The sequence below is a fragment of the Ovis aries genome, chromosome 9 (assembly GCF_016772045.2).
Source record: "Ovis aries strain OAR_USU_Benz2616 breed Rambouillet chromosome 9, ARS-UI_Ramb_v3.0, whole genome shotgun sequence".
Taxonomy (NCBI): Eukaryota; Metazoa; Chordata; class Mammalia; order Artiodactyla; family Bovidae; genus Ovis; species Ovis aries.
In genome coordinates this window covers 28,543,250-28,570,103 of record NC_056062.1, presented here as the reverse complement: position 1 = coordinate 28,570,103, position 26,854 = coordinate 28,543,250, and the positions used below count along the sequence as shown (strand labels likewise).

General features: G+C 47.0%; 1 protein-coding gene across 9 annotated transcripts in view; it reads right to left on the bottom strand.

Moving 5' to 3' along the window:
• The window catches only part of MTSS1 (MTSS I-BAR domain containing 1), a 162,134-nt gene that overhangs the window by 18,196 nt on the left and 117,084 nt on the right, over nucleotides 1-26,854 (bottom strand). For 5 of the 9 annotated variants that reach the window (XM_042254143.1, XM_027972910.2, XM_004011648.5 and 2 more), the window contains exons 4-7: nucleotides 18,522-18,606; nucleotides 15,875-15,966; nucleotides 14,416-14,490; nucleotides 10,199-10,210 (exon numbers count right to left, since the gene is read on the bottom strand). In XM_042254143.1, coding sequence (XP_042110077.1) covers nucleotides 10,199-10,210; nucleotides 14,416-14,490; nucleotides 15,875-15,966; nucleotides 18,522-18,606 — 264 coding nt within the window. The remainder of the gene's footprint in view (nucleotides 1-10,198; nucleotides 10,211-14,415; nucleotides 14,491-15,874; nucleotides 15,967-18,521; nucleotides 18,607-26,854) is intronic. The other 4 variants (XM_042254145.1, XM_004011649.5, XM_004011647.5 and 1 more) reach the window with 1 other exon arrangement.

Sequence of the window (26,854 nt, the reverse complement as noted above, 5' to 3'; positions counted from 1 at the left end):
ATAAAGCTGGGCAAACAGACACTGTATCAGGGGGTGTGGCTATTGTAAATCTGATCTGAGGACAAGAAGGTGACCATCAGGAGACCAGCTCATGAGCTTCCACACTGGGCTCCCATGCTCACCTACCACCTGAACCAGAAAAAGAATCTCTGAACTCCTTCTGGACACAAGCTTGGACTCTCCCAGCCTAGCCTGCAGTGAAATGCTCTCTGTATATACAACAAGTACACAATAGGTGTTTAACAGGTGTATACAACAGGTACTGAATAGGTGTATACAACGGGTACTCAAAAGGTATTTAATAGGTGCATTCAACAGGCACTCAATAGGTGTTTTAAACAGAATGTTAGCATGGAGGGGGCACTACAGATTATCCAAACCAATCTTCTCCCAGTTCAGAGGAGGGGAGAGGGAGGACTGTCCGGGGCCATGCAGGGGCAGGCAGTCAGAGCGCACACCACCTGACCCTCTGACTCTGGGTTCCTCCCCCTCCTTCCCAGCTGCCTCAAGTCAAGGGACTGGATTCCACCCGCCACCTAGAAAGGGACCTGGCCAGTCACCATGCACCCTCCTCTTTAAGGATGCCATGGAGAACACTTAGATGCAATGTGTTATTTGGTTTAAAAAAGTACAGAGTCAGGGAAAACTGCCTTGAATGTAGGAATATATTCTGTATTTTCTCACAAGCAGATGAGAAAGCTTCCTCTAGAGCCAGAAAGGCAGTCAGGTGTCAAGAACATCCAACTAGCAAAAGTCACTGGATTTTTGGTAGGGGTTAAGTTCTAGGAGAAGGGGACGACAGAAGATGAGATGGCTGGATGGCATCACTGACTCGATGGACGTGAGTCTGAGTGAACTCCAAGAGTTGGTGATGGACAGGGAGGCCCGGCGTGCTGTGATTCATGGGGTCGCAAAGAGTCGGACACAACTGAGCGACTGAACTGAAGTTCTAAGTTAGCATAAAAGGGGAAAATCGGGGGCAAAGGTCATCCCTGAAAATGCCTTAGACGGCATTCCAGTACAGTCAGTGGTCTGTACATGGAGTCCTAACTGGTCAGGTGAGCATATGTGCTGGGTGCAGCAAAACAGTGTTTAATTCCATGCGGAGGGATTTTTTATCCAACAATTATGTGAGAATTTGTGGCTCAGAGGTTAAAGCGTCTGCCTGCAATGCGGGAGACCTGGGTTCGATCCCTGGGTTGGGAAGATCCCCTAGAGAAGGAAATGGCAACCCACTCCAGTGTTCTTGCCTGGAGAATCCCATGGACGGAGGAGCTTGGTGGGCTACAGTCCACGGGTCGCAAAGAGTCGGACATGACTTAGTGACTTCACTTTCACTTTGCTCTGAGAACTTTTTGCTGTTATCAGCCACCATCCCTCCCTGACCCTGATAATTCTACCTGTTCTTCCAGTTTCTCTGCCTGGGAGCCAGTTTCACACATTACCCAGCTGCAGAGTCATAGGTTTCATGAGTTTTTGTAGACAAGAAACTTGTTAAAGCACCCTTCCATTCTCCAGGGGGACTTGCGGGGAGGCGAGTGAGCGGGCACCCCAGTCCCATGAAATTGAGAATTTTCCCTATTCTTTTTTTTTTTTGACTGGGCTGAACACCAGGCAGAATCTTAGTCCCCCGACCAGGGACTGAACCCATGCACCCTGCAGGGGAAGCATGGAATGCTAACCACTGTACTGCCAGGGAAGTCCCAGTGGTTAGGACACTGCGCTTTCACTGCCAAGGGCCCAGGTTCCATCCCTGGGCAGGAAACTAAGATCTCAAAAGCAAGGCACAGCCAAAAACTTTCTAAAAATAAGTAAACAAAATGCTGGCTTGTGCAGCTGAATCCACACACACGGATTGTGTATATGACACAAGCCCTTTGGTAATGAAATTCTCTGTTTCTCTACCACCTGTCAAACAGCCTGTCCAAGCCTGCAGTGAGGCCCTGTGGTTGTGGCTGGTCCCAAGGCCTTCTTGTAAGCCTCTCAGTCTCTCCAAGGATGCTCCAACTAAGGGACCACAGAGGACCACGGACCAAGTCAGCATGTTCTTAACTCCAGAGGCAGAAAGTTTAATTATGGTAGCAATTTCTTTCAATACTAGCCTATAATTATAAGAAATTGGGGAAATGGGTATCTTTACTTCCTTTCACAAGTTGTAAGGTGCACATCTATCTGTGATTAATGACACTGATTTCTAAAAATATAGACATAGGAAAGCAAAGTGACTAGAACCAAGTGTTACCTAATCTGGTAAATATAAATTTAAATCATTCTATGATTAGTCAAGTTATTTTAAATATGTATTATGTTATAATTAAAGGACTTTCAAATTATAGTATTCTAAAATAAGTATAATCTGTAAAGATTGCTATAATTATCGTCACAGTGAATACATTTCCATGTGGGATATATCATAACCTAGAAACACAATGTTTATTTCTTAAATTCAGTAACCACAACATCTATTTATAAAAAAAAAAAAGTGGAAGAAATTATTCCATGTCTCAGTTGGATATACTGGTTCTTACAGTCATTTTTTAGGTCCACAAATTTGGAGTTGCCTCAGCACTGACTTAATATACAAAAGCCCATTCATTTGCCTCCCATCAGCAATGTTGGCAGAGCCGCTGCCGATGACTGCAGCAGCTCCCGTGCGGACTTGACGCCGTCTCCTCTTCCGTCTCTGCTACTCCCACCCTCACTGCGCCACCTTGATCTCTCACCTGGACGGCTCCATCCGCCCCTAATAGGTCACTCTGACTGCATTTGGACGAGCTTGCCTGGAACAGCCCTGAATTACTTTCAAAATGCAAATCTTCTCTCTTCTCAGTAGCTCCCACTGCTTTCAAGAAAGTTCAGTGGGGACTCGCCTGGCGGTCCAGTGGTTAAGACTCCACACTCCTAATGCAGGGGCATGGGTTCGATCCCTGGATGAGGAACTAAGATCTTGGATGCCACCGCACAGTGCAGCCCAAATAGTAACAAGTCCAGTGTCGTGAACACGGCCTGCCCTGCGAGACGTCCGTGGGTCGGCTTCTGAGGCCGACCTCAGGCCCTGCCCGCTCCTCTTCCGTTGCTCCAGCGTCCGGCTCCACCCCCTAAACATCCCCTCTCCCTCCGCCCCAGCTGTTGGCCATCTGTTCATTCTCAGGTCACAGTTCTTCACAGAAGCCCTCCCTGAACCTTCTCAACCAGACTAAATTCTCGTATTTAATTCTCAGAGATTCCGTCAACACAGCCTTCACGACACTCCTCCCAGTTCTCATTTCATCTTTATGCCTCCAGTTCTTCCACGGACGCCAGTCTCCCCTGGTGATCAGGAAGCCCCACGAGGACAGAAACCACAAGTATTTTTGCTCTGCACTGTATCTTCTACCTCAGCACACCTGCCTGGAAGGCACATACTCAAATATTTGCAAGTGAATGAGGCCTTGATAGGAGCTTCCCAGGTGGCTCAGTGGTACAGAATCCCCCTGCCAGCGCAGGTGCCACCGGAGAGAGACTGGTTAGATCCCTGGCTTGGGAAGACACCCATGGAGGAGGAAATGGCAACCTCCTCCAGTCTTCTTGCGTGGAAAATCCCATGGACAGAGAAGCCTGGTAGGGTATGGTCCATGGCAGGGTCACAAAGAGTTGGACCAGCACGATCTGAGTTTACTGACTGGTCTAACCATCATGCCCTTAAATGGCCTCAACACTGGAAAACGAACAATTTCCAGGGCCGCCCATCAGCCAAAAGAAGAGAGGGCTTAAACAGGCTTTCCAGACAAAATTCCTGAGTAAAGCACTGCTTGTGGCCTTTTCTGTAAAAAGTCATCTCAGTCTCGAGAATTTTTTTCCCCTGCGAGTTTCCAGGTCTTGGCTGGATTCATGCTGGAGAATTCTGATGAATACAGCCAGCAGCTCCTTTACTTCCCCCAACAGGGGAAATCATATGATTATTCTCTTTACAAAAAAATGCTCCTGGGGCAAAAGCACTATTAATAGGCAGCAGGTCAAAGACCAAAGCAGAACCCTCAAAGGAGAAAAAAAATTTGGTAAGTAGGTAGGGAGAATTCACAAAGCTTTCTGGAATGAAACCAAGATTCCATATTTTCCCAACATTTACATTTTCCTTAATCTTTACATAAACATTCAAGGCAGGAATTAACACCTCCATTTGACAGAGGGGTAAACTGAGATTAGGGTGGCGTGCAAGAGCCCCTGAGCTAGGAGTGGATGCAGACAGATGCCGATTCTCCGTCTTTCCCATTCAGAAGCCTGCATTCTTTGTCGCTTCCTGCTCATAGCACACATAAGCCCTGCGATTAGAATCCCAATAAATGACTTCCATATGTCCCTGACACACTTGTGCAAATACTATGTTTCATCTGAAGATGCTTGCTTTTTCATGTCTATATTTTAAAAATTAAGATATATCTTACAGTCGGTAGGAGTCATAGTTTACACGGCATTTAAAAAATTTTTTTCATCAGTGAGAAAATAATAATGCATCTTACCATTGATGGCATCTGCAGTCAATGCAATAAGGGATATAAATACTGAAATATGGGATATAATTTCAGAGACAGGCATGCAAGGTGATGCTGGAGATTTAGAATTTGGAATGAAAAATGCCCCCTTTCCATCAAAAGGTAGTTGTCCTTATCAGTCCTACATACGTCATTTTCTACTCTTAATATCCTGCAGCAGTTTTTGATTGATTTTTCCAAAGCAAAACCAACCAGGGATCCAAAGAAGGAGAGATTTCATCAGACAAGACTGGAAGGTTTGGGGCTTGAACACATTCAAACAAACTCTATTTCTGCTATTCTTTCAACAGGGTGTGCCTCAGTTTCTACTCATCTGTTAAACATAAAAAATAGCACCAAGTTCACATGGTTGTGAAAGCAGATGGATTCGTTCACATCATGCACTCAGCACCAGACCCAGCATGTGGTGAGCTTTAGGGAGTGTTAGGTGCCATTGGCAGTAACAGGGCATCTTTAAACCCTGGGCATCTCAGCAGGAGACAGCCTGCCTCCATAACCATTAAATGCAATAAAAACTCTGGAGCAGCGAGCTCCCATGAATACACTGACATGCCTGGCAGGGGCACGGAGACTGCACCCACCTTGGCCTGGCCTTGCATCCTGTGGAGCTCCTCACCTGGGGGTTCATGTCTTTCCTTTATAGTAAACCAGCAGCCCTAAGAAAAACTGCTTTCCTGAACTCTGTGGGTCATTCTAACAAACTTGTCAAACCTGAGGGGGTTCATGGGAGACCCTAAATTTGAGGTTGGCTGCGTACATAGGTGGGTAGCTTGTGGACCCCACTTGTGGCTGGTGATTGAAGTGGAGAAAATCTTGTTCTTTGCGCATGGGGTCTAAGCCCACCCCGGGTAGTTAGTATCTGAACTGATGTGACCTGGCGGATACCTGGTTGGTATCAGAGAACTGATGTTAGAACATAGCTGCCTTTGCCATCATGGAGACAGCTTGAGGGCAGAGGCCACTTGTGCCTCCATAGCCGCCAAGGGGATCTAGCCCAGATACCTACTTCCTGAACGTGTGAAGACACGCTCGGCTCACCGGGCTCCTCTGTGGCAGTCATGGAGAATGAAAGAGAGGCACCAGAAGTGAAACAATTTAACCCTGTGAGAACTGTGATGGGCTCGCAACTCAAGAAAGGCAGGACTATACCCCCATTTGCCCATCTAGCCCTGCACCACACCACCCGCTCAGCATTCTCGGGGTTAATCAACACCATGGTGTTCGGGGAATGGGTATTTCAAGCACGTCGCCCTTTTTAGCTTCTGGCAAAACTAACACCAAGGAAAGCACTGGGCTCCTGTTGTGTGCTCCCCCTGCCCCCTTAAACGCATCTTGCCAGCTTCTAAATGCAGCCACAGGGAAGCCAGGTGACCCACACCTTGACAAAGTCTCCTCGTGCACAGGGACATTTCTCCGCATCTTTTCGACTCCTGCAATCAGCCATTTGCAGCCAGAGTCACAAGCAAGACACCTGACGAGCTGTATCAGGCCAAGGCTTTCCCAGAGACCAGCTCTGCAAAGGAAAGGAGCTCACCGCTCTGGGCCTCGGGTGGATCTGCTTAGCCCGTTGATAACCTAGCATTCCCAGGTATGAAATAGGAATCCCCTGGCCTCTGAAGGCTCCACACTTTCACCACATATGCAACAGCCCCCTGCGGGAGCTTCTTCAGTTAGATTCCCACATCTGTACAGACCACAGTCAGGGATAGCTCACTGAACCACACGGGGTCTAAAGAGGAAAGCCTGACCACTGCTGCTGTTAAGACGGAGGGAGTCAGGCTGCCCCTCTGGCATGCTTTTCCCCATCAGCCTGTTAGCCCAGGCTGGCACAGCTGGCTGCATCCATTGACGTCTCCTTTCTCCCTGCTCACTCTGCTGATGGCTTTACCTGGCACTTCCTGGGCCAGAATGTACGTCAGGCCGCGGCTCTCCAATGCTGACTCTTTAAAAAGTCCTCCCCTGTCCACTGCACACAGGTTGTCCCATTGAGTAAAACTGCACCCATTCAAATATTTCGCAGGCTCCTCTCGCACCTTTCCCAAGCATGGAAAGAAGCAGTGACTCAACAGTCTTCCCTGCTGCGTTACGTGCAGTTACATCTAAACGTCCAGAGATATCGCAAGGCTACAGGTGGTCATACTAGCCCTGGAGGGTCTCAGTGATCACCTGTCTGCATTTACAGCCACTTCCTGCCCTCAGAGGGAACTTTTCCAGCTTTGGTTCCAATAGAGAACAATCGTTGGTTTTGGCTCAAGGTACATGTTTCCCAATCGCACTGATGTGGCAATCTACCCCTTCCAGGGATGCTCACTGGAGGGAAGCGGGCAGTGGAAAAACAGCCTAGAACCATGGACCAGCTCTCTGTACCCCGTCATCTCGGCATTCAGGAAGGCTTTTTTATTTTGGGTGCCATTCTGCAGAGAGCGGACATGCATCAGAGGGAGGTGGTTAGAAAAAACATCCAAGGAGACTTCTGGTGCTGCTGGATCCTTCCAGGGCTGGGTCTCGCAATCCGGATAGCCAGCAGTTCGGGGCAGGCCACCGCCAGCTCCATGCTCACTCCAGTGGCCCAGGAGGTCCTGGGGGGACAATTTCTGACCACGCCTGGAGGCACAGCCATGGCAGATGGGGTTAACCACTAGAAGGGTCTCTTTGTGTGGGCCGTACCTCTTTCTGAGTAGTCTGCTTCTTCTCCATCTCCCCTAACTCAACAAAGGGAACAGAGCCTCTGCACTATGCCCAGCAAGAAAGCCAGGTGACCCACTAACCGATAACCTGGACTTCAGATTTGTAGGTGGGAGCTCCCTCTGGGCAAGAGGGCTCCCAGGGCTACTACTCTTCAAAAACTGAAGCAGCGGGGTGGTTGGACAGGGCTGAAACACACTCAGTTTTTACCACTGAGGCAGGGAGAACCATCCACTCAACGACTGTAGTTTCTGGGGCATCAGGGGTTTCTGCCAGTTTCATAAAGCATAGAAGAAACCGGCCAGGAAATGCAAACATTCACGCTGATGCGGCCAGGGCCCGTGGAAACCACTGGGCCAGTGAAAAGGATTCGGCATCACTCCAGCTTTCTGCTTTCTCCGTGTGGAGGAAAAGAAGGGTGATTGGGGGAAAAGTCAGTCTAGAACGGGGTCTGATCAGAAATGGGGCTGAGAAATAGAACCATCTGGAGGCAGGTAGCTGAGGATCGGCAGTGGAGGTCACTGAGGCTCTCAGTTCACCCCTAAAGCTGACGCGGGGTCACACATTCCATGACCCCCACCCTGCAGCATGGTCACCCTTCCTTTTGGTTCTGGTGTCCCCGTGTAAATGCTGATGGCTCACACACTTCCCTGAACCTTGAGCAGCCCCTGCCCCATTCTCCACCAGCCAACCCCGTTTCATCTTCCTCATCACCTGCCAACACCAACTGTAAACGGGTTTCTCGCGCCTTGCCCCAGTACCGCACCTTCTGCTGATACTCATCACAGTGCTGAGCACACCAGACTGAACTGCAGTTGACCCTTGAATAATATGGGTTTGAACACAGGTCCCACTTGCACATGGATTTTTTTCAATAAATATAGAATCGGCATCCAAACCCACGGGTTTTTCATTCGCAGACTGAACCAACCGTGGGTCATGTACTGTTTACAATCCTTGGTGGGGTCCGTGGGTTTGGAATTGTGGATTTGAAGGGCTGACTATACTACTTGAGCATCTCATAGTATGCGGCAGACCCTGGAACGAATCCCCTTGAATCCCGAGGGATACCTATAACTGGCTTGCCTCTACCAGAGTCTCTGTTCCTGGAGGGGGCAATGTACCCCTATCTCAGTAGACTTCATTGAGTTATAAATGTCTTCCCTGCGGGGGCCCGCAGGATTCAAGGTAAATACTTCTGAAGGAGTCAAGGTAAATACTACTGACCTGACTGAAAGAAAGTTCCATATATATATATATGTATTTCTTTTGTTAAACCAAGACATTTTAACTCTCATGAAATGTTGTTAAAATACACATGTCCAGATTCAAAAATGACTTAAAACTTGTAAAATAAAATTTAAGAGGGCTTTAAGTCAAACAGCTTTCTTACATCTTTATGCCCAAGTTCACTGCTATGATCCTATGTCACTGTGGCTTAGCTCTGGGAGCCGGCCCCTGCAAGACAGAGAACTAGCGGGGCTGCAGGGACTCTTCCTAGGATGAGTAGAATCCAGGTCACAGAGTCAAAAGGCTGTGTGGTTCCTTCACTCAACCCTAATCCCACTGCCCATCATTTAAAACAAATAGCATGCCCCATTTATACCATAGACAGACTCACACCAGGCTTCCAAGCAAAGGTTTTTAATAAAACTTTGTGTCCTCAAAAGGCCACATATTATATGATTCCCTTTATAAGAAAGGTCCAGAACAGGCAAATCCATACAGACAGAAAGCACACGAACGGCTGTCAGGGGCTGAAGGGGAGGGAGAATGAGGCATGACTGTTTTAAATGGCAGGGGACGTCTTTCTTGGGTGATGAAAACATCCTGAAATTAGACAGTAGTGATGGCTGCACAGCATTGGGGATGCACTTAAGCCAATGAAATGTACACTTTAGAGGGGTTAAAATGGTACATTTTATGTTATATGAATTTTATCACAATAAGCAGAAGAGGGACTGTGTCTTACCTTCCTCCCAAAGGTACACTAAGCTGTGTCATAACCACAGCATTGAAGACTGGAAGGATTATCACTTTTAAAAAGTGGGAGACATTATCCCAATGTCACCGTGACGGGAAGGAGGCAGAGTTGAGTCCCCCGAGACAGCAGGTCATCCTGGCCCCACCTGCCAGAGGGGACCCATGTGGTTTGGGTTCCTCGTAGACAACAGAATCCAGTGCAAAAATCTCTTTAGAGCTGTTCAGTGCAAAGGCTCAGAGAACACTCAGGCACACTCAGGCAAGATAAACCACATGGACAGCCCACAGACAGACCTTTCCGAGACAGAGGGACAGCCACGAGACGCCGAAAGCGACCTGAAGTTTTAGCGCTGCCGCCCACAGAATGAGGGTCAACATTTAGTCAAGAAGAATCACTTCGATTATTGAATTTGAAGATCTGATTCCTTCAAAATGAAACATTCCACAAACTCTGCTGAAATAAGAAATACTTTTGATTTTTTTTTTTAAAATAAATGATTGGTTTTGAAAAAACCAAATGGTCCTGGGCAGACTAAGTTAAAGATAGCTGGCAAGCTTAATAAAACCAAATCCGATCTGGGAATTATTTTGAGAAGTTATTAAGTATAGCTCTCCATGTTTTGTCTGTGATGTAAATACACACATATACACTTAGATATGTAAATATGCATGTATTTTTTTTGCTGTGGAAATGAGGGTTTAAGTCACTCTGTATTTCTTTTTTCCATGAGTCTAATACTGAATTATGAGGATGTAAAGACTCTTAGAATGTTAAGCTAACCCGTTAAAGGGTCAAATTTCAAAAAAAAGAAAATGATTGGTTGAAACACACGCACACACAATTTTCTTAAAGTTATGGAAAATTAAGTAGGCACCATTGATTGTTCTGAACTGGGAGGAAAACTGGAGCAACTAGCATAGGTCTGGACAACCACGGAAAGCCCACAGCAAGGACCACACCGTGACCAGCCACCGGAGATTCAGGATGACAGACTTACCGAGAGCGTCCACTGGCAGGGGGCACACGGTGAGAAAGTGCAGGATACACAATTGACACAAAAAGGAAAATAATAAAGTCAAACTGGTATTCGGGCAGCAGTCTTACCTGTGTTCAAACAGCCCACGGTTTGCCACCGAATTTCATATCATGGCGAGTAAACCCACAGCCACTGAGAGCTGCAACCCAGGTTCCCTCCCCTGCCTTGCTAAGAGTCTTTACTTTCCATCTAAACAGACATCTTCCTAGTTTGTAATTGTCAGTCCTAGAGAATGCAACTGCTTTTTTTTTTCTTTTTTTCTTAAAAAGAGAGATGAAGAATATATTCCTGTAAGAAGTCAATTAAGATGCTTTCACAAGAAAAGCTTTTAGGTGTAATTTATTGTAACTTGGAAAGTCACTAAGGAAACCAGGATCCAAAGTTCAAGCTGGGGTGAAAATGAAAAAAAAAAAAATTAAAGAACTTAAAACTTTCATATAACAGTGAATAATATGGGACTCTGGGAGTCTGTTTATTAGGTTTATAAATCAGCTCTGCAGTCTCGGGTGAAAGATGACACATTCAACTATTTCAATGGTCAGGCTCAAGGGTTAACATATTAAAATGTTCCAGTGGTTTCCTCCCTCAATGTCTCTGATAAAAGTAGTTATAGATGGAAACGGAAGGCTTTACCATAATTATTTAGGTGAAATTAATAACAATATTGAGGGCTTCTCTGGTGGCTCAGAGGTTAAAGTATCTGCCTGCAATGCAGGAGACCTAGGTTCGATCCCTGGGTTGGGAAGATCCCCTGGAGAAGGAAATGGCAACCCACTCTAGTATTCTTGCCTGGAGAATCCCATGGACGGAGGAGCCTGGTGGGCTACAGTCCACAGGGTCGCAAAGAGTTGGACACGACTGAGCAACTTCACTCACTTCACTTTAATAACAATATGAGAACTAATTAAATGAGAAATAAGGCTGCTGACTGCATGGTGAGGTGGCAGAAGTGGGCAAATAGCACAAAATGTTTCTCATTTCTGATCCGCTCTTACTTCCCCCAGTTGGGTTACAGCCAACTCTAGGACTTTAAAAGTCACGAGCCAATGTCAAGCAGCAGGGCCTGATGAGGGTTCAAGAGACTCCACTCAGAGCCTGAGCTTCTGGGCCAGTTCCATGCTTATCTACCTTCCTGCTACCTCTGTCTTGTCACCCTCACCTGTCAGCAAGACTGACCCTGCCCCACGCATGGACCTCTGGCCCTCGCCTGGAACTTCTTGGAGGGCAGGGACCCTCTCTCCCTCCAGCCCCCAACTCCCCACCTAGGTTTATGCCCCATAGGTATTCAAGAAGCCTGCCTTCCACAAAAATAGGTATATTCACCCACGGCTGGAGCACGTCAAGTTGTTTTAAAATGATTTTCAGATAAAGTCTAATCAAACCCAAAAAAACATTAAACACTTTTTGACAGTGATATTTAAATACCTTTAGGCTATAAACTACCATTATCTACAGGATAGTAAAAAAGTGTCAAATACAGAATGTGGCAAAAGGTGATACAGCTGCAGAGTGAAATATAAGGTAAAATTAGTCACAAGCGAAAATCACATCCCATATGTGTCTATGTCAAAGGGAATGCCAAATCCACAGTTAAATGCATAAAGGCATTTAAATGTTGAAAAGAAGAGTCAGAAGAATTTTTAGATCAAAGATCACAGTTTTGAAAAAAGGAATGACAAGAAGCTGCTCAATAACCGCCTGAAAACACATTTAAAAGGAAGCGATTATTGGGCTGTATAAACCAAATTTAGTTCTATCAGGACCAAAAAAAAAAATGTATTCAAACCATCCTAACACATGGTGCAAATCTCAGAAGGATCTACCAACATGTTATAAGCCAAAAGTCTAGGAAGCAACCACTTGAAGGGGATGAAAGCGATAAGAGAGGCATCTTAGCAAAAAGGGAAACTTCAGCTAACCAGACCCCCCAAAATAACTGGGAGCCTCAAATAAGCAGATTTCCTCCAGCCCTTAACCTGCAGTGCTTCTAGTCCATTCTCAGGCCATATATCTTCTAGGAGAGCACGTCAGAATTCACTCATAAGGATGACTCTGGTACCTCCTAGGACGCTCCAGTCACCCCAGAAATACACCAACGTGAGTTTTTAAGAGGCACTTACATAATTTAGAAGAAAAAAATTTTTATAAAGGAAATAAATAAAAATAGTTTTCTAGTTGTTCCCTGGATCAACTAGAAAATCATCCGGAACCCTCTAAGCTACTAATCTGACTTGGCTTGTAGACGTAAGAACACAGTCATGGCTCTCTTGTCTGGAAAGAATACAGTGCCAAAGACCATCAGCTATATGACTGGGGTTGACAAGATGGATACTTCAGAAACCCCTGATCACAGCCTCCACTGTCTCAGCCTTCAGGTCCAAGTGCCTCACAACCAAAAGCTGATTATTCCCCAGTCCCAGGACCAGCAGCATCTTCTCACGTAATACAGTCCTGCACCCTAGGTTTCCTGACTTTTTCCATCTGGCGCCTTGATGGGGAGCTTGTTACCCTCTCTCCAGACAGCCCAAGCGGTGCTGGGCAAGTCTAATTGCCAGAAACTTCCTTTTATGTTGCATTGCAATCCACCTATCAGGCATTCCCTGCAGGTCCAAATTCCGCTAATTGGACAATGCCAGTGACTTTGAGTGACAGACAGACTGTTTCAGTCTCCAGGCAGAATTCAGATAAAAGGATTATCACTGCAGCCAAGAACTTAAGGCCTCTGAAAGGAAAATTCTGGAAGAGAGAAAGTAAAACAGCTACTTTTTCCTTACCTCAACCTTTCCAGCAAACTCCCAAATCTTTTTCAAGTCCATAGACTTGGACCCTCTCTGCAAACCCATTCATCTCTCTTATCTCAAAGCTGGCATGGTGTCAATTAGGTAGGGTTCAGCTCCAAATTTTTACCAACCTGTTCTTCCATGAAACCTCAGATACAATGGAATGGGGTGGCAGTTTTATTCACATTTACCTCTAGACTCACTAAAATGTCACTGGCCACAAAGCCTATTCCACTTGTGGAGTACTAGCTCCCAGGTACCTAAGTTAGAATGTAAACTGCAGAAGCACCAAGAACAGGAAAACACATCCGGAAGGAACAACTGGGGCCAATACCAATGGGAAACTGATCGAGAGTGAAAATCCTGCTGCCTTTATATCCACACGGTCTCCTGGTTATTATAAGAACTGGGGGGCGGGGGGTGGGGGGAGAGACGACATTTAGCTTGAAAAGTCTGTCCTATCCTCACTCCCCTTCTACCAACGTGTCCCATCTCTCCAGATGTTTAATTCCAAGTGAGAACCACTTGCTTAGGAAAGGGGAACTTTGGTTTTGGAGATGTCTACCTAAAAACGTTGTCTCAAACACACGCTGAAGACTACCCACCCACGGACCATCCTGACGGGAGGGGGAACCAGTTCATCAGCAAATTCAGAACCGGGTATTGAAAAGAAGAGTCTAGAGGGAATATTACATTCTCAAGTTCAAGAAAAGAGTCCCTATATCTTGTTAGGTCTTTAATAAAATGCTTGCAAAGTGGATGTAGCTAGATTTTTTTCTCTTCAAACTCCCAATGCAAGCCGGAAGAGCAAAGCTAGGTAGCGGATCTGGTAATTAACTGGTCTGTAAACAATGATCGGCTAGGCGGAGGGGTCTTACACCAGCAGTCTCCCTTTCCTTATCTGGATCCCACCGTCAAGAACACCCATGAAAAATCTCCCTATGCAGGCAAGATTCCCAGCTCCCACAGCAGGCTTTTCTAACATTTTCACAAGACTTAATAAAGGGTTTTGGAGATTATAGGCTATGAAGGATGGAGGAGAAAATTACATAATTTATGTAATAATTGCTATAGAACATTTGCATAGAGGCTTTTATGTACTATCCCAAGGCTTCCAAGAAATTTATAGGTCTCATCACAACGCACAATAGACATGGAAACTGTCAAATTTTGGAGATCAGGTTAGGGGAGGGAACAAGTCAAGTACCACTTTGTATCTCAAATTAACAGATACTTTGCACTTGGGGACTTTGGTTCTGATAGATTCTATTAGCCCCTATCTGTTCACAGGACCATTATATGTAAGGAAGTCTGATTGAATACTTTCTATTTCAAAGAAAAATCAAGCACGTGTTCATTTTCCCAAAGCAACATATTAATGGCAGAATTTGTAGTTACCTTTTTTGGCTTTCTTCTGCAGTTTCAGTGTATCTGAGGACTTCTTTTTTATCTCTTGGCGAGCTTTTTTATATTCTGAGAGAGAGAAGAATATTGAACAATCTTACCATTTAGCGCAACAGAAAACATTTTAGCAACAGCCATTGCTTTTATCACTGAAAGCACAAACTCTGATGTGCAATAAATAGCTTTATTGGAATATAAAATGGTAAAAAAACCTTCTGATGCCATTTTACAGCAAAGGGGTCATGAACATGAAAACCGACAAAATGCACCGGGGTCTTTTCCTCCAGCATCCATTCATACCAGCTCTGAGAAAAGATGGCACTTGGGAAGACTTCAATAAAAATGTTAAAATTCACAATTTCTCAGTATAAGTAACAGGAAATATTTCCAGTAATTATCTACTTTCCCAAGGCCCAAATCCACAGGGCTTCACTCCAAGAAGAACCCACATGGTTAGATGCTGGCCAGATGCTACAATTCAAAAATGAGCATCTCAGACTACAGGAGAGACTAGAACACATGGCAGAAAAGTGGGAAAGGCCTGGCTGCCTCACGTTCACATTAACACCGAGGCTGGAGGCTGCGGACCCATGGCAGGGGCAGCCCACACGGCCCACAGCCCCGCCAACAGTTTCCTCTTCCCCCCTCAGCTCATGCCCACCCCGAACTTTCCCATTTCTGTTGCCGGCATCTCCGTCACCCAGGCACAAACATCTGAAATGACAGTTGGCTCTGACACTTCTCTCCTCTGCTCCCCTCATAGTCAATTAATCACCAGTTTGACCAGTTCCCACAGAGCCACCCCTGTCCTTTCCCTCCCGCCCGCCCTGAGCCTATCAGGGCTCTTCTTTATATGCCCTTGGCATCACTGCCGGCCCACACGCTTTCTCCCCACCACATTCACTGCAGGTTGTATGATGCTGGGAGCAGGGTCTCCTGACTCTTCCACACCGCCAGCACCCCTACCCTTTGGTTCCAGGAAGACCGACAGGGGTGATGTCCGTCTGGACCACTCACTCCCTAGAGCCAGCATGTGAGGTTCTGAGACCCACTGGTTAAAGGTATATACAAAGAGAATGGCCAGTTCTGGGCAGGAGACTGAAGGCTAACTTACATCATTAAAAGTCTGGTTTCCAAAATGTGCTGAAATGCCTGAAGTGTGAGTCTCTAGCATTTAAGCCTGAGGTTACAATCACTTTGAATTTAGCTGGTCGCATCTGAGGCCATGGGACAATGATGGCATCCCCTGAGTGACGCTACATGCCCCAAACCCAGCACTGACTCCTGCGCTGGGATCACATCCCATCCCTCATCCTCCAACACTGAGACGCCTACAGGAGCAGCGGGGGAGGAGCGGGTCCTCCGGATGACATCAGCGACCCCAGCAGAGGCACAGGCAGCAGCCGTGACCCGCCACCTGAGACTGACGTGCGTCAGCCACCTTGCCCCCTACCTTTCGCGTGGTCTTTATCCAGCTGGTTGGCCACTTTCTTCCATTCTTCCATCTGCTCTTGAAGCGGGTTTATCAGACAATCGATTAAAGCACTTGCACAAAAGGACAAAGAGAAGGAGAAATTACACAGATATAATCTGTGGTCACGGTTTACACTCGGTTGTCAAAACACACCGGAATCATAATTACCTGAAGCAGGACAAGGCAGCGCCCTAAGCCCAAGTTCACCTCCGAACCCCCCAATTTCACAATGACTGTGTCCTCAAAATGCTTTTCAATGACTGTTAAGAAGCTGTACACGTGACTGGTTGGTGTGACCTCTTCTCATCGCCTTTTTAAAAAATTCCAACACTTGTATTGGGGTCATGCCCCTTGCTGCATAAGGGAACTGGCTGGAGAGCTTTAAAAAAGAAGACACCTAGGCCTCACCTAATACTTGATAGAAACTTGGGGTGGGGCCCCAGAATCACTTTAAAAAAAAAAAAGACCCACATGACTCTGCTGTGCATTCAGGAAAATGAGTCATGACTGCGGACTGCGGACAGCCTAGAGAGGGTCAGAGGGATGCGGGTCTCCAGGCACACCCCTTCTTACTGTGTGCAGGTTCCCAGACAGACTGCAGTCAGACAAGTGCAAAGACAACACCCCACGGAGAGAAACCATGAGCCAGGGGACACAGGGCTTTCTGTACAAGGGAAGGAAAATCAACCCACGCCTACGTCAAGAGAGATGTTGTCGAAAAATTAGAAAATACCCATAAGCTGTTTGAATGATGTTGGTGAGAACTACAACAAAGGCAGTTCTCAGACTGCTTTTTGATCCTGAGCCTGCTGAAGATCTCCAAATTCTAGGTACAACCTCCCCGCTTTCTTACCAGGGTCTCCTGGCAGCTCCCACCCTCGTACGTCCTCCTCCAGCCTCACTCCCTCCAGGTCTCCATTCAGATTTTTCTTCTGAACAGAGATGCTCCCTGACCAGCCGGTATCCAGCAACCACCATCCACCTGACCCCAAGTGTTTCTCCTCCTATCATTCGTTACTGACAGTCCGACAGGTAGAAAATTCTGTAGTGTCTGCAGCGTAAGCCCTGTGAGTGCAGAATGTGGTCCTAGTCAGGGCTATGCTCTGTACACCTACGACCATGCCCGGCACATAGTAGGTGCTTGATGCACGGCTGCTGATGGAACTGGCATCTCTTCATCACTACGATGGAATGAGGGTCACAAGACTGGCCCGAGGGTAAACAAGATGATGGGTGCGGGAGGAGGTGCGGGGGGCGGGGTGCCATCACGGGGCGCACTCCCCAGGGGCGAGGAAGGGAGGAGGAAGTTCGATTTCGTCACCAGCTCCAGTGAGTGCTTTCCGCTGTGTGGACACTGTACATCTGCACAAGAGCCCTTCAGGGATTCGTACACCCATCTGCTAGAGGCTGAGACCCCAGCCCCATACTGCAGGACACTTGCGGCCAGCCGGGGATTCAAACCCAGGCCCGGCTGACTTCAAGATGAGGCGCGTTTGCTGCTACATTTGGCAACCTGAGATGGCCCTGCAAGAGGGTCAGAGGGCTTCCACCTTGGCAGCCTCTCACGCAACTCGCAATTCACAAAGCAGACTGAGGACAACTGATAATTATGCTGATCTGTTTGGAAGGACATCCCACTCTCACTGGAACACCGGTGACTCCAAATCCCCATGCCAGCCACTGTCACTTCTACCCATTGTGGACGCACGTGAAACAGACAAGAGGCTGGCAGTGTAGAAGGTTCTGCGAGCCGCCAATGCCCTCCTAGGTGGGTCTGGAGGATGTGCTCAGGGCCCGGGTAACAGGAGGGCAGTGCACACCCCACTGTCCAGCACGGCAGCTTCTCCTCCTAGGAAGTTCCTGTAGGGGTGGGGCCCGGAGGTCTCAGTGGGATGCCTAGCTCCCCACACTGATGGAGAGTGAGGAGACACATAGAGATCCCAAGGTGGGGGGTATGGGCTCTGCAAGGCGGGGACCCAGGCCATCCGGTTCTCCACTGTATTCCCAGGGCCCCGACCAGTGCCTGGCACACAGCAGTGTTGGTCGCTCAGTCATGTCTGACTCTATGCGACCCCATGGACTGTAGCCCACCAGGCTCCTCTGTCCATGGGATTCTCCAGGCAGGAAAAGGAAACGGCACACAGCAGATGCCCAGTGAAATACTTCCTTGGAGACTTTCCTGGTGATCCAGTGGTTAAGAATCTGTCTGCCGATGCAGGGGACACAGGTTTAATTTTTGGTCTGGGAAGATCCCACGTGCTACAGGGCAACAAAGCCTGCACCCCACCACTACTAACGCCTGTGTGCCTAGAGCCTGTGCCCTGCAACAAGGGAAGCCAGAGCAACGGGAAACCCGCTCCACACGCGCAGACCAGCCCCCGCTGCTGCAACTGGAGAGAGACCACGCGCAGCAGCAGAGGCCCAGAGAAGCCAAGAATAAACAAGCAAACGAGGAAGCTTTTTCGGTGAGTGAGCACCGTGACAGGCAGTGATGAGAGACGGGCTGTGGGGATTTCACGTCACTGGGAAATCCGCGCTGCTCAAGGTGAGTGATGCTCCTCATCAGCGCTTTATAATCTGAAGTCATCAGGGCCGTCTGAGATCTGGGAGAAACAACGGTCCTCACCTGGAGAACTGCCTCAGCTTGGCTTCGATGCTGCGATGCCTCATGCACATCCTGGTCAGGGCGGATCCGATCTCCCTGGTGCCACCTGGGAAAGCAACAGAAGCAGACGTGAGGGACGGGAGGTGAGTCAGAACCACGAAGACCCTGAAAAGAATGAACAAACGGAAAACCCAGCCAGATTTCACTGCGCCATAACCCAAGCCACTGTCTTTCAGACTTCTCACCAGGCTTGTGCACACACACACACATAAGTGTGTGTGTGTGTGTGTGTGTGTGTGTGTGTACGCGCACTTAGTCGCTCAGTCATGTCCGACTCTTTGCTACCCTATGGACTGTCACCTGTCAGGCTCCTCTGTCCATGGGATTTTCCAGGCAAGAATACTGGACCTTCCTGACCCAGGGACTGAACCCGGGTCTCCTGCATCACAGGCTGATTCTTTGTTGTCTGAACCACCAGGATATGGCTACACATCTTGAAATAATCACCAAAATAAGAGCTACCTTTACTATATATAATAGCATCCTCTAATATTTTCTATTGTTTTCAATTATATTGACTGTGACACAGAAGTTGATTTTACAACCCATTGGGTCAAAAATACTTCTCAAGGAAGATGATTAAAATAGTATCTGATATTTAGGGAAAAGCTGTAGTTCCGTTTTGTTTTCCACTTTTGGCAAAATCATCCTTCTAGCATTATTCAGAACAGCCAGTGAAGCTACTGTATAAAGTCACATATTCTAGAATACAAGTAAGGTAGAGAAGAGCAGGGCTAAAGCAAAATGAAACAATAGGGAATTTTTTTTTTTTTTGATGGCTTTGGGTAACACCAGCATGAAAAGTCCTCAAACTCAGCCAATGTCAAAGTACACTGAAATATGGCTTGGTTTTTCCCAAAATTCTTGTCGTACTTTTCCTTCAGGCACACCCTTCCCTAAGATTATTTTTGAAGTTCCCTTCCTTCCTCCTCTTAGAAACAACGTTTATATCAGCATTTACTTGGGCATGGAGGAGGGGGAGGCAAACAGTAACTACAGATGGCAATTCTGCACCAAGCACTGGAAAGCACAATTATAAATGTTATGAAAACACTGGGGCTCATGAAATCAGAAAGAAAAGCGTCCCACAAAGCACTATCTTAAAAAAAAAAAATAGACAAGATCTTCAAGGGAAAGCCGCAGGAACTTATTGCAGGTTTAACCAAGTCAATTTAATAGGAAAACAATCCCCTCCCCCATTAGTACTCATGACATTATTTATTATGGGCTGTATTTCCTGCTCTGCCTTCTCTCCTAGAAACGCCAGTGTGCTGCTTCACTTTCACCTAGTTTCCATTTTATTCTGCAAAACTATCAGGTTTCCAGAACTAAAACACAGTAGTAATGGTGATAAACATGTGATATTTCTATATTTTATTTTAGTCTAAAGAGAAGCCTCTGCAGCCATTCTTCTAAAACAGGATTTCTCAGTCTTAACACTATTGATACTTAGGTGCAGGTCCATTCTTTGTTAAAGGATGGTTCACAGCATCCCTGGCCTCAACCGACCAAAAGCCTGTAGCAGCGCCCTCAGTTTGTGACATCTAAAAATGTCTCCAGACAGTACCGAGGGCTCCCTCGGAGCAAATTCTCCCCTAGCTGATTAAGTACTTCTGTAAAAGAACCTGAGTGAGAGTTAAAGGTCATCTGAGGCTGACTTTCTAAATGGCCAGAAGGGTGAAATTCCTGGCATCTGAGTTAGTGCCGGTGGCAACCTGACCGTCTACTGCCGCCCGCACTGCTCCACCAGGGAGAACCAGTAGAGGGCGCCGTTTTCACACGCGCCACTTGCCTTCTGGGCTCCCTTCAGATTCTTATGAGCATGGACTAGGAACACTTGATCCCGGGAGAAATCTCTCCTATTTTTCCAGGGCCTTCATTTGATTAAAAGTTAATAACCTGGCGATGCAAGGAAACTGGCGCACTCACTCACAGCTGGTAAGAGTGTAAACTAGTGCTTTTCTGGAGGACAATCTGGCAGCATTTAACAAGACGTGTCTTACAAAAACAAGCTCCCATTTTGACCCAGCAATTCTACTCTGAAAAATTTTACCCGAGGAAACAATTAAGGCTGAGAGCAAATCCTTACCTATGAGGATAGTCATGGAAATATTGTTTATCATAGTAAAAATAAGAAACAACACCTTGTTCTAGAGAGCGGGCTGAATAAAACCCTAGGAGGCAGTCACATGATGGAAAAAGCAAGCAGTCAGCCAAAGTGCTGGAGAGTGATGCTTCAGGTCCCAGGAAGAAGTCGTTTGTTAGAGCTGAGGAAGTGCTGGGCCCCAAGGTGACTGCTTTGCACATCTGAACTCATTAAGTCAGCTCACCTGGTGCCCCATCTTACAGACAAGGAAAGCACCTTTCGCAATCTGACCAAGGCCACACTGCTAGTAAAGGGGATTCCAACCCAGGCCAAACCTCCAGAGTCTGTGCGTTTATCCATTCAGCACATGGCACTTATTACAGACAAGGGGAGATGGGAAGCAGAGCTAAGAGCCCAGAACATCCTGCTAAGCTAACTTATCTACACACTCTTACGGGTATCAGGGCTTCACGGTCCAGCTCTCTTATTTCGGTTCCCGAGCCTAGAACTGCCCACAGTTGATGCCACGGGGACTAAGCTCTGGTCCTTGCTAAGCTGCTCCACACATGACTGAGAGCTGTGTCACTGATTACCCACACCTCAGTTTCCTCAAAATAGAACGCCATGGTTGGAAAAGATCACCTCGAAGCCTGGCTCCCTAACTCTTCTGGTCCTGGATTTCTGGTAGCTTCCCAGATATTTTCACAGATTGCCACTGGACACATATCATCCCCGGGAAAGCCCAAGGCTTCCCGGCAACAACTGAGCTGCGGTGTGCTAACAAGCAGCTCCACGCAGACTGCGTGCGCCGCTCCACTGTGCTCTGCAGCAGCGGGCCCCTTCCCTTTTGGGCACCAGGGACTGGTTTCATGCAAGACAATTTTTCCACAGACCAAGGGCGGGCAGGGGGGGTGGTTTGGGGATGAGTCAAGTACATGACACTTACTGCGCACTTTATTTCTAGTATTATTACATCAGCTCCACCTCAGATCACCAGGCATTAGATCTCAGAGGTTGGGGACCCCCTGCTCCGTGGCACAGGGCTTCCTGTGAGAGGAGGAAATGAAGAACCGCAGAGAAAAGTCCCAAAGAGCAGCTTCTCTGTCCAAGGGGCATGAGGGCAGGAGACAGGCAGCTAACCTCCTCTGTGGACGCCAGGACCCAACCGTCAGAATGACTGCGGATCTCTGCCACTCCGGGCCCCTAAAAATAGCTCTATCTGTGGATGTGCTTAACAATGTCTTCTGCTCTTCCTGACCCTTGCTAAAACTTAAAAACAAAAAAATCAGCAGGTCTGAAAAGCTTCAGAGGAAACTGGCTTTAGTTACAAAGCCAGAACAGACATCTGGACGAGCTCTGAGCTGACAGTGAGAATATTTATGGAATCAAATGACTGAGACGGTCTCGGCAGCTTGGGAGTGAGGACAAGATCCCACTTGTTTCTGCTTTCCCTGCACCCGGCACTAGGGCTGAACGACGGAACCAACACTGACTGTTTTGGGGGGCAAAATGGTAGCATTTTTGGCTAGGTAGAGGCAGGGTGAGGGAACGGGTTTGCCTTTTGTTGAATGCATAAATATTTGTGTAGCTTCTCTGTGCATACAAAAGAAGATTCAAAATCAATACAAGGTCTTACCAAAGGTCTATACTGATTCAAGGTCAGCCTGGAGAAACAATGGTGTATTCACTTTGTTCTTTTTTTTTTTTTTAATTGGAGTATAGTTGAGTTACAATGTTGTGTTATTTTCTGGTGCTATGTATATACATGCATATACATATATTCTTTTTCAGATTTTTTTCAATTATAGTTTTTTACAAGATAGTGAATGTAGTTCCCTGTGTGATACAGTAGGAGTTTGCTTATCTGGTTTTCTATCGCTGCTGCAATAAATCACTACACATTTAGCGGTTTAAAGCAGTACTCATTTATTATCTTACAGTTCTGGAAGCCAGAAGTCCAAAAATCAATTTCTTCAGGTTAAAATCAAGGTGTTGTGAGAGCTTGATTCCTCTAGAGGCCCTAGGGGAGAACCCTTCTCCTTGCCTCTTCCAGCCCCCACAGGCTGCCTGCACTCCTTGGCTCGGGGCACCTCCCTCCACCTTCAAGTCAGCAGTAACGCCTTCACTCTTCTCGGACCTCCACTTCCGTCCTCACATCTTCTCTGACTCCGATCTTCCTTCTTCCTCCTTAGAGCTTTGTGCTGTACTGCTGCTGCTGCTGCTAAGTCGCTTCAGTCGTGTCCGACTCTGTGCGACCCCACAGACAGCAGCCCACCAGGCTGGGCTGTACTGGACCCACCTTAATAATCCAAGATAATCTCCCCATTCCAAGATCCCTAACTGAATGATATATGCAAAGCCCCTGTTGTCACGTTCAGTAACATATTCACAGGTTCTGGGGGTGGAGGCATGGATGTCTTTTTTGGGGGGTGCATTATTCTGCCTATTAAAGATGAGTAGGAGTTGTTAATTTGGAGAATGTATGGGACACTGGGGTCCTCTGTCCAGAGTCCATTCATTCATCCTCAGATAATTAACTGAGACATGATCTCACTCCATCCACTCTGGCAGTGTCTGGTTCAGGGACAAGACAAGAGACTGAGATGTTACTGGGGAGGCCTTTGGGGAAAATATCGCTGGATCTTAAGATCAACACACACAAGAGACCCCACAGGGTGAGAACAGGAAGCAGGCTGCCCAGCTGCTGTGGTTAACCATCTTTACAGCAGTGGGGACTCCTGCCTTAGGAGAAGGCACGTTCTGCGGACGGAACCGAGAAGGAGCCCCAAACTCCAGGCGAGCTCACAAAGCTGCCAAATTAAAACACTGGGAGCCTGCTCTCCTGAACCTGGGGCTCCAGTTCTGCAAATACACACATTTCCTTATTTTTAAAGCCACTTTGATTTGGTTCCGTTTCTTGCCAGTTCAAAGAAGAGGGAAGGGAGCAACAGCCTCGTGCTTCCTCCCTGCACCAGGAACCAGCCTGTGGCCAAAAGAACAGTAAGTCCGTCACTCACTGCTGAGGGAGGCACAAACACTTGATGACAACAATTTTCTTTCTTTTTTGTGTGATATGTTGAAGAACGTCCTCCCGTAACAAGCAAAGGTTTTTTATTAAAAAGTAGTGCACAATCAGTAGGCGATTGAAACGAGGTGATCTGCAAAGGAGACAATCAGTGGAAAGAAGTTTCACACAACATGTGTGAAACAGACTGCTAGCAGGAAGCTGCTGTATAGCACAGGGAACTCAGCCCATACTCGGTAATGACCCAGGGGGGTGGGATGGCGGCGGTGGGAGGGAGGCTTCAGAGGAAGGGGATACAGTTATGTGTGTATGTATATGTATGGCTGATTCACTTCATTGTACAGCAGAAAATAACACAACATTGCAAAGCCTCCTTTAAAAACCTCTATAAAGCCTCTATTAAAACATAAATTAAAATAACCTGGTTTTAATAAAGTTGAATAAATATATAAGTAAATAAAAATAAAATAGAAAGAAGTAAAAAGTCTAGAGCTTAGGCTATCAAGTATGAACGTGGGGGCACACAAAGACACAAATTCCACATTTATTCAGTATTGCATTTGTTTCCTAGGCTGCTGTAACCAAGAACCCCACTGGTTGGCTTAAAACAACCAAAACTTACTGTCTCACCATTCTGGAGGTTAGAAGTCTGAAATCAAGGGGGTCGGCAGGGCCCTGCTCCCTCTGAAACTTGCTGGGGAAGGGTTGTTCCCTGCCCACTCTGGTAGGTGCTGGCAGGTAGACACATCACTCCAGTTTCTTCCTCCATCTTCACCAGGCAATTTCCCAGCATGTGTGTCTTCACTTGAGACATACGTGAAGGCACCCTCTTCTCTGCGTGTGTCTGTGTCCAAATTTATCTCTTCTTATAAAGACACCAGTTGCACTGGACTAGGGTCCACCCTAATGGCTTCATCTCAACCTGATGACACCTGCAAAGACCTCATATCCAACTGAGGTCAGATTCACAGGGACCAGGGGTAAGAATGGCGACCTATCTTTGTGGGATGGGGAATCACAACAAATCCCCTAATAAGTATCTACCATGCAACAAGGATTAAAGATGATAAAAGCTGGAGGGCCCAGCCTTGGAAGGATTCACAGACTGGCTGGGAGGGATAGCTATGAAATGGTGCAGGGAACGTGATCTTTGCAGCAATCCTAGGAGGCAGGTACTACCGTCCCCATTTTATAAATGGAAAAATTGAGGCTCTGGAGGGTGACAGGCAGACCCCAAGGAGCCTGCAAGCTCCAGCACACCCATAGCAGCTGCTTCCCACTGTGGCTGGTCTGGAGTCTTAGCACAGTCTCCTTGCCGTCTCCTGAATTAGTGTGAGGGTCAGGAGGAAGAGCAATCAAGCCAAGGGGTTACGCGCTCAGCTCCGAAGTCAGACAGCGTAGATTCAAAACCCAGCTCCCCCATTCGCCGGCTGCGTCACTGGAGGGTCTAACTTGCTTAGACTGAACTGTTGATGGCTATATTCCCAAGAAATGATTCTGCCTCCTGGTATTTCCTGTCATCATAACCCGAACACACCATCCATGGGTTCCAGCTGGGGCTTCTTGAGAAACAATGTGAGGTATCCTAGATTTTTAAAAATCATTTTTGTCCCTAATCTTTTACAACTGCCTCATCCCCATGTAATCTGATGCCAATCTACATATTTTTTTGAAAAGCAACTTGCTTTTCAAATGTTTATCTTAGTTTTCTAAACATTCCACTTATTCAGAAACAACCAATCTTGATTTTTCACATTCATCCCAAAGATTTATATACCTTGCAATTAAATAATGTAACGCTGTACAACTGGCATATACAGGTTTTGGAACACACATCCCACCCCTGGTTCAGCGGACAGCTCAGGTAGAAGAAATGTATGTACACAGAGAGAAGTCTACAATAAGTGGAGCTTATTGCAGGCAGAGGTCGGTATATTATCACAGAGAAAATAAAGAGCCCTGGTTACATCGATGGGCCACTTAAGCAGGGCTCTGACGTAGCAGTAATCAGTCAAGTCCTACAAGAAGGTGGAGGCCAGAGTAATTACCTCAGCCCTGGCTGGAGTGTCCGCCCACAATGATGTGCTAGCCAGTATGTGACAGTCCCCAATTCTCCCACATCTAATATCATCCTTCTCCAAGGATCTGGCTAATGGATGAGGCACAAAAGGCAGGGTAACTGTACAAAGGAACAAAGCCAGAATTGTCCCATTAGGGCTCAGGGTGTGTCACCCCCAAACATGCCATAAAGAACTTAAGAAACGGTCAGTGCAAGAGGGACACTCTCCGACTCTCCTTTCTGTCTCCCTGAACGCCAGAATGGCATCTCCCCTGTAACAGGCGTGCTCCCCGCATCTGGAGACGGAAGGACACCCTTGTTGACAGAAAGAGCATTCGGGCCAAGCCTGTGTAAACAAACCTTGTTACCTCTTTCATTAATTACCCCAAGCCCAAACTCTGTTTAGATTCTGCCCTAATTGGGCACCCAAACCTACATTTCTTTGTCCTGCCTATTTCTTACAGATGTACAGTTTCATCTAGAAGTCTGCTGCTGCTGCTAAGTCACTTCAGTCGTGTCCAACTCCGTGCGACCTCATAGACGGCAGTCCACCAGGCTCCTCTGTCCCTGGGATTCTCCAGGCAAGAACACTGGAGTGGGTTGCCATTTCCTTCTCCAGTGCATGAAAGTGAAAAGTGAAGGTGAAGTCGCCCAGTTGTGTCTGACTCTTCGCAACCCCATGGACTGCAGCCCACCAGGCTCCTCCGTCCATGGGATTTCCAGGCAAGAGTACTGGAGTGGGTATCTAAAAGTCTACAAGTTGCTAAGTTTGACTATTTCTTTAGTCCCGTTTCTATGAGTCCTACACATAGGAATTAAAATGCATCTTTTTCTCCTGCTCATCTGTCTTGTGTCAATTTTATTATTAGGCTGGCCACAAGAACTCAAGAGGGGAAGAGGGAGGAACCGCCAACTCCCTGACAGCTCCTTCTTCCCAAACATCTCCAAAGACAAAAATTCAAAAGGGAGTGAGTGGACTAGGGACTTCCCTGGTGGTCCAGAGACTCAGATTCCAGACTTCCACTGCAGAGGGCATGGGATCAATCCCCGGTTGGGGAACTAAGATCCCACATGCCACGTGGCAGAGTCAAAAAAATTTTTAATAATAATAATAAAGGAGAGGT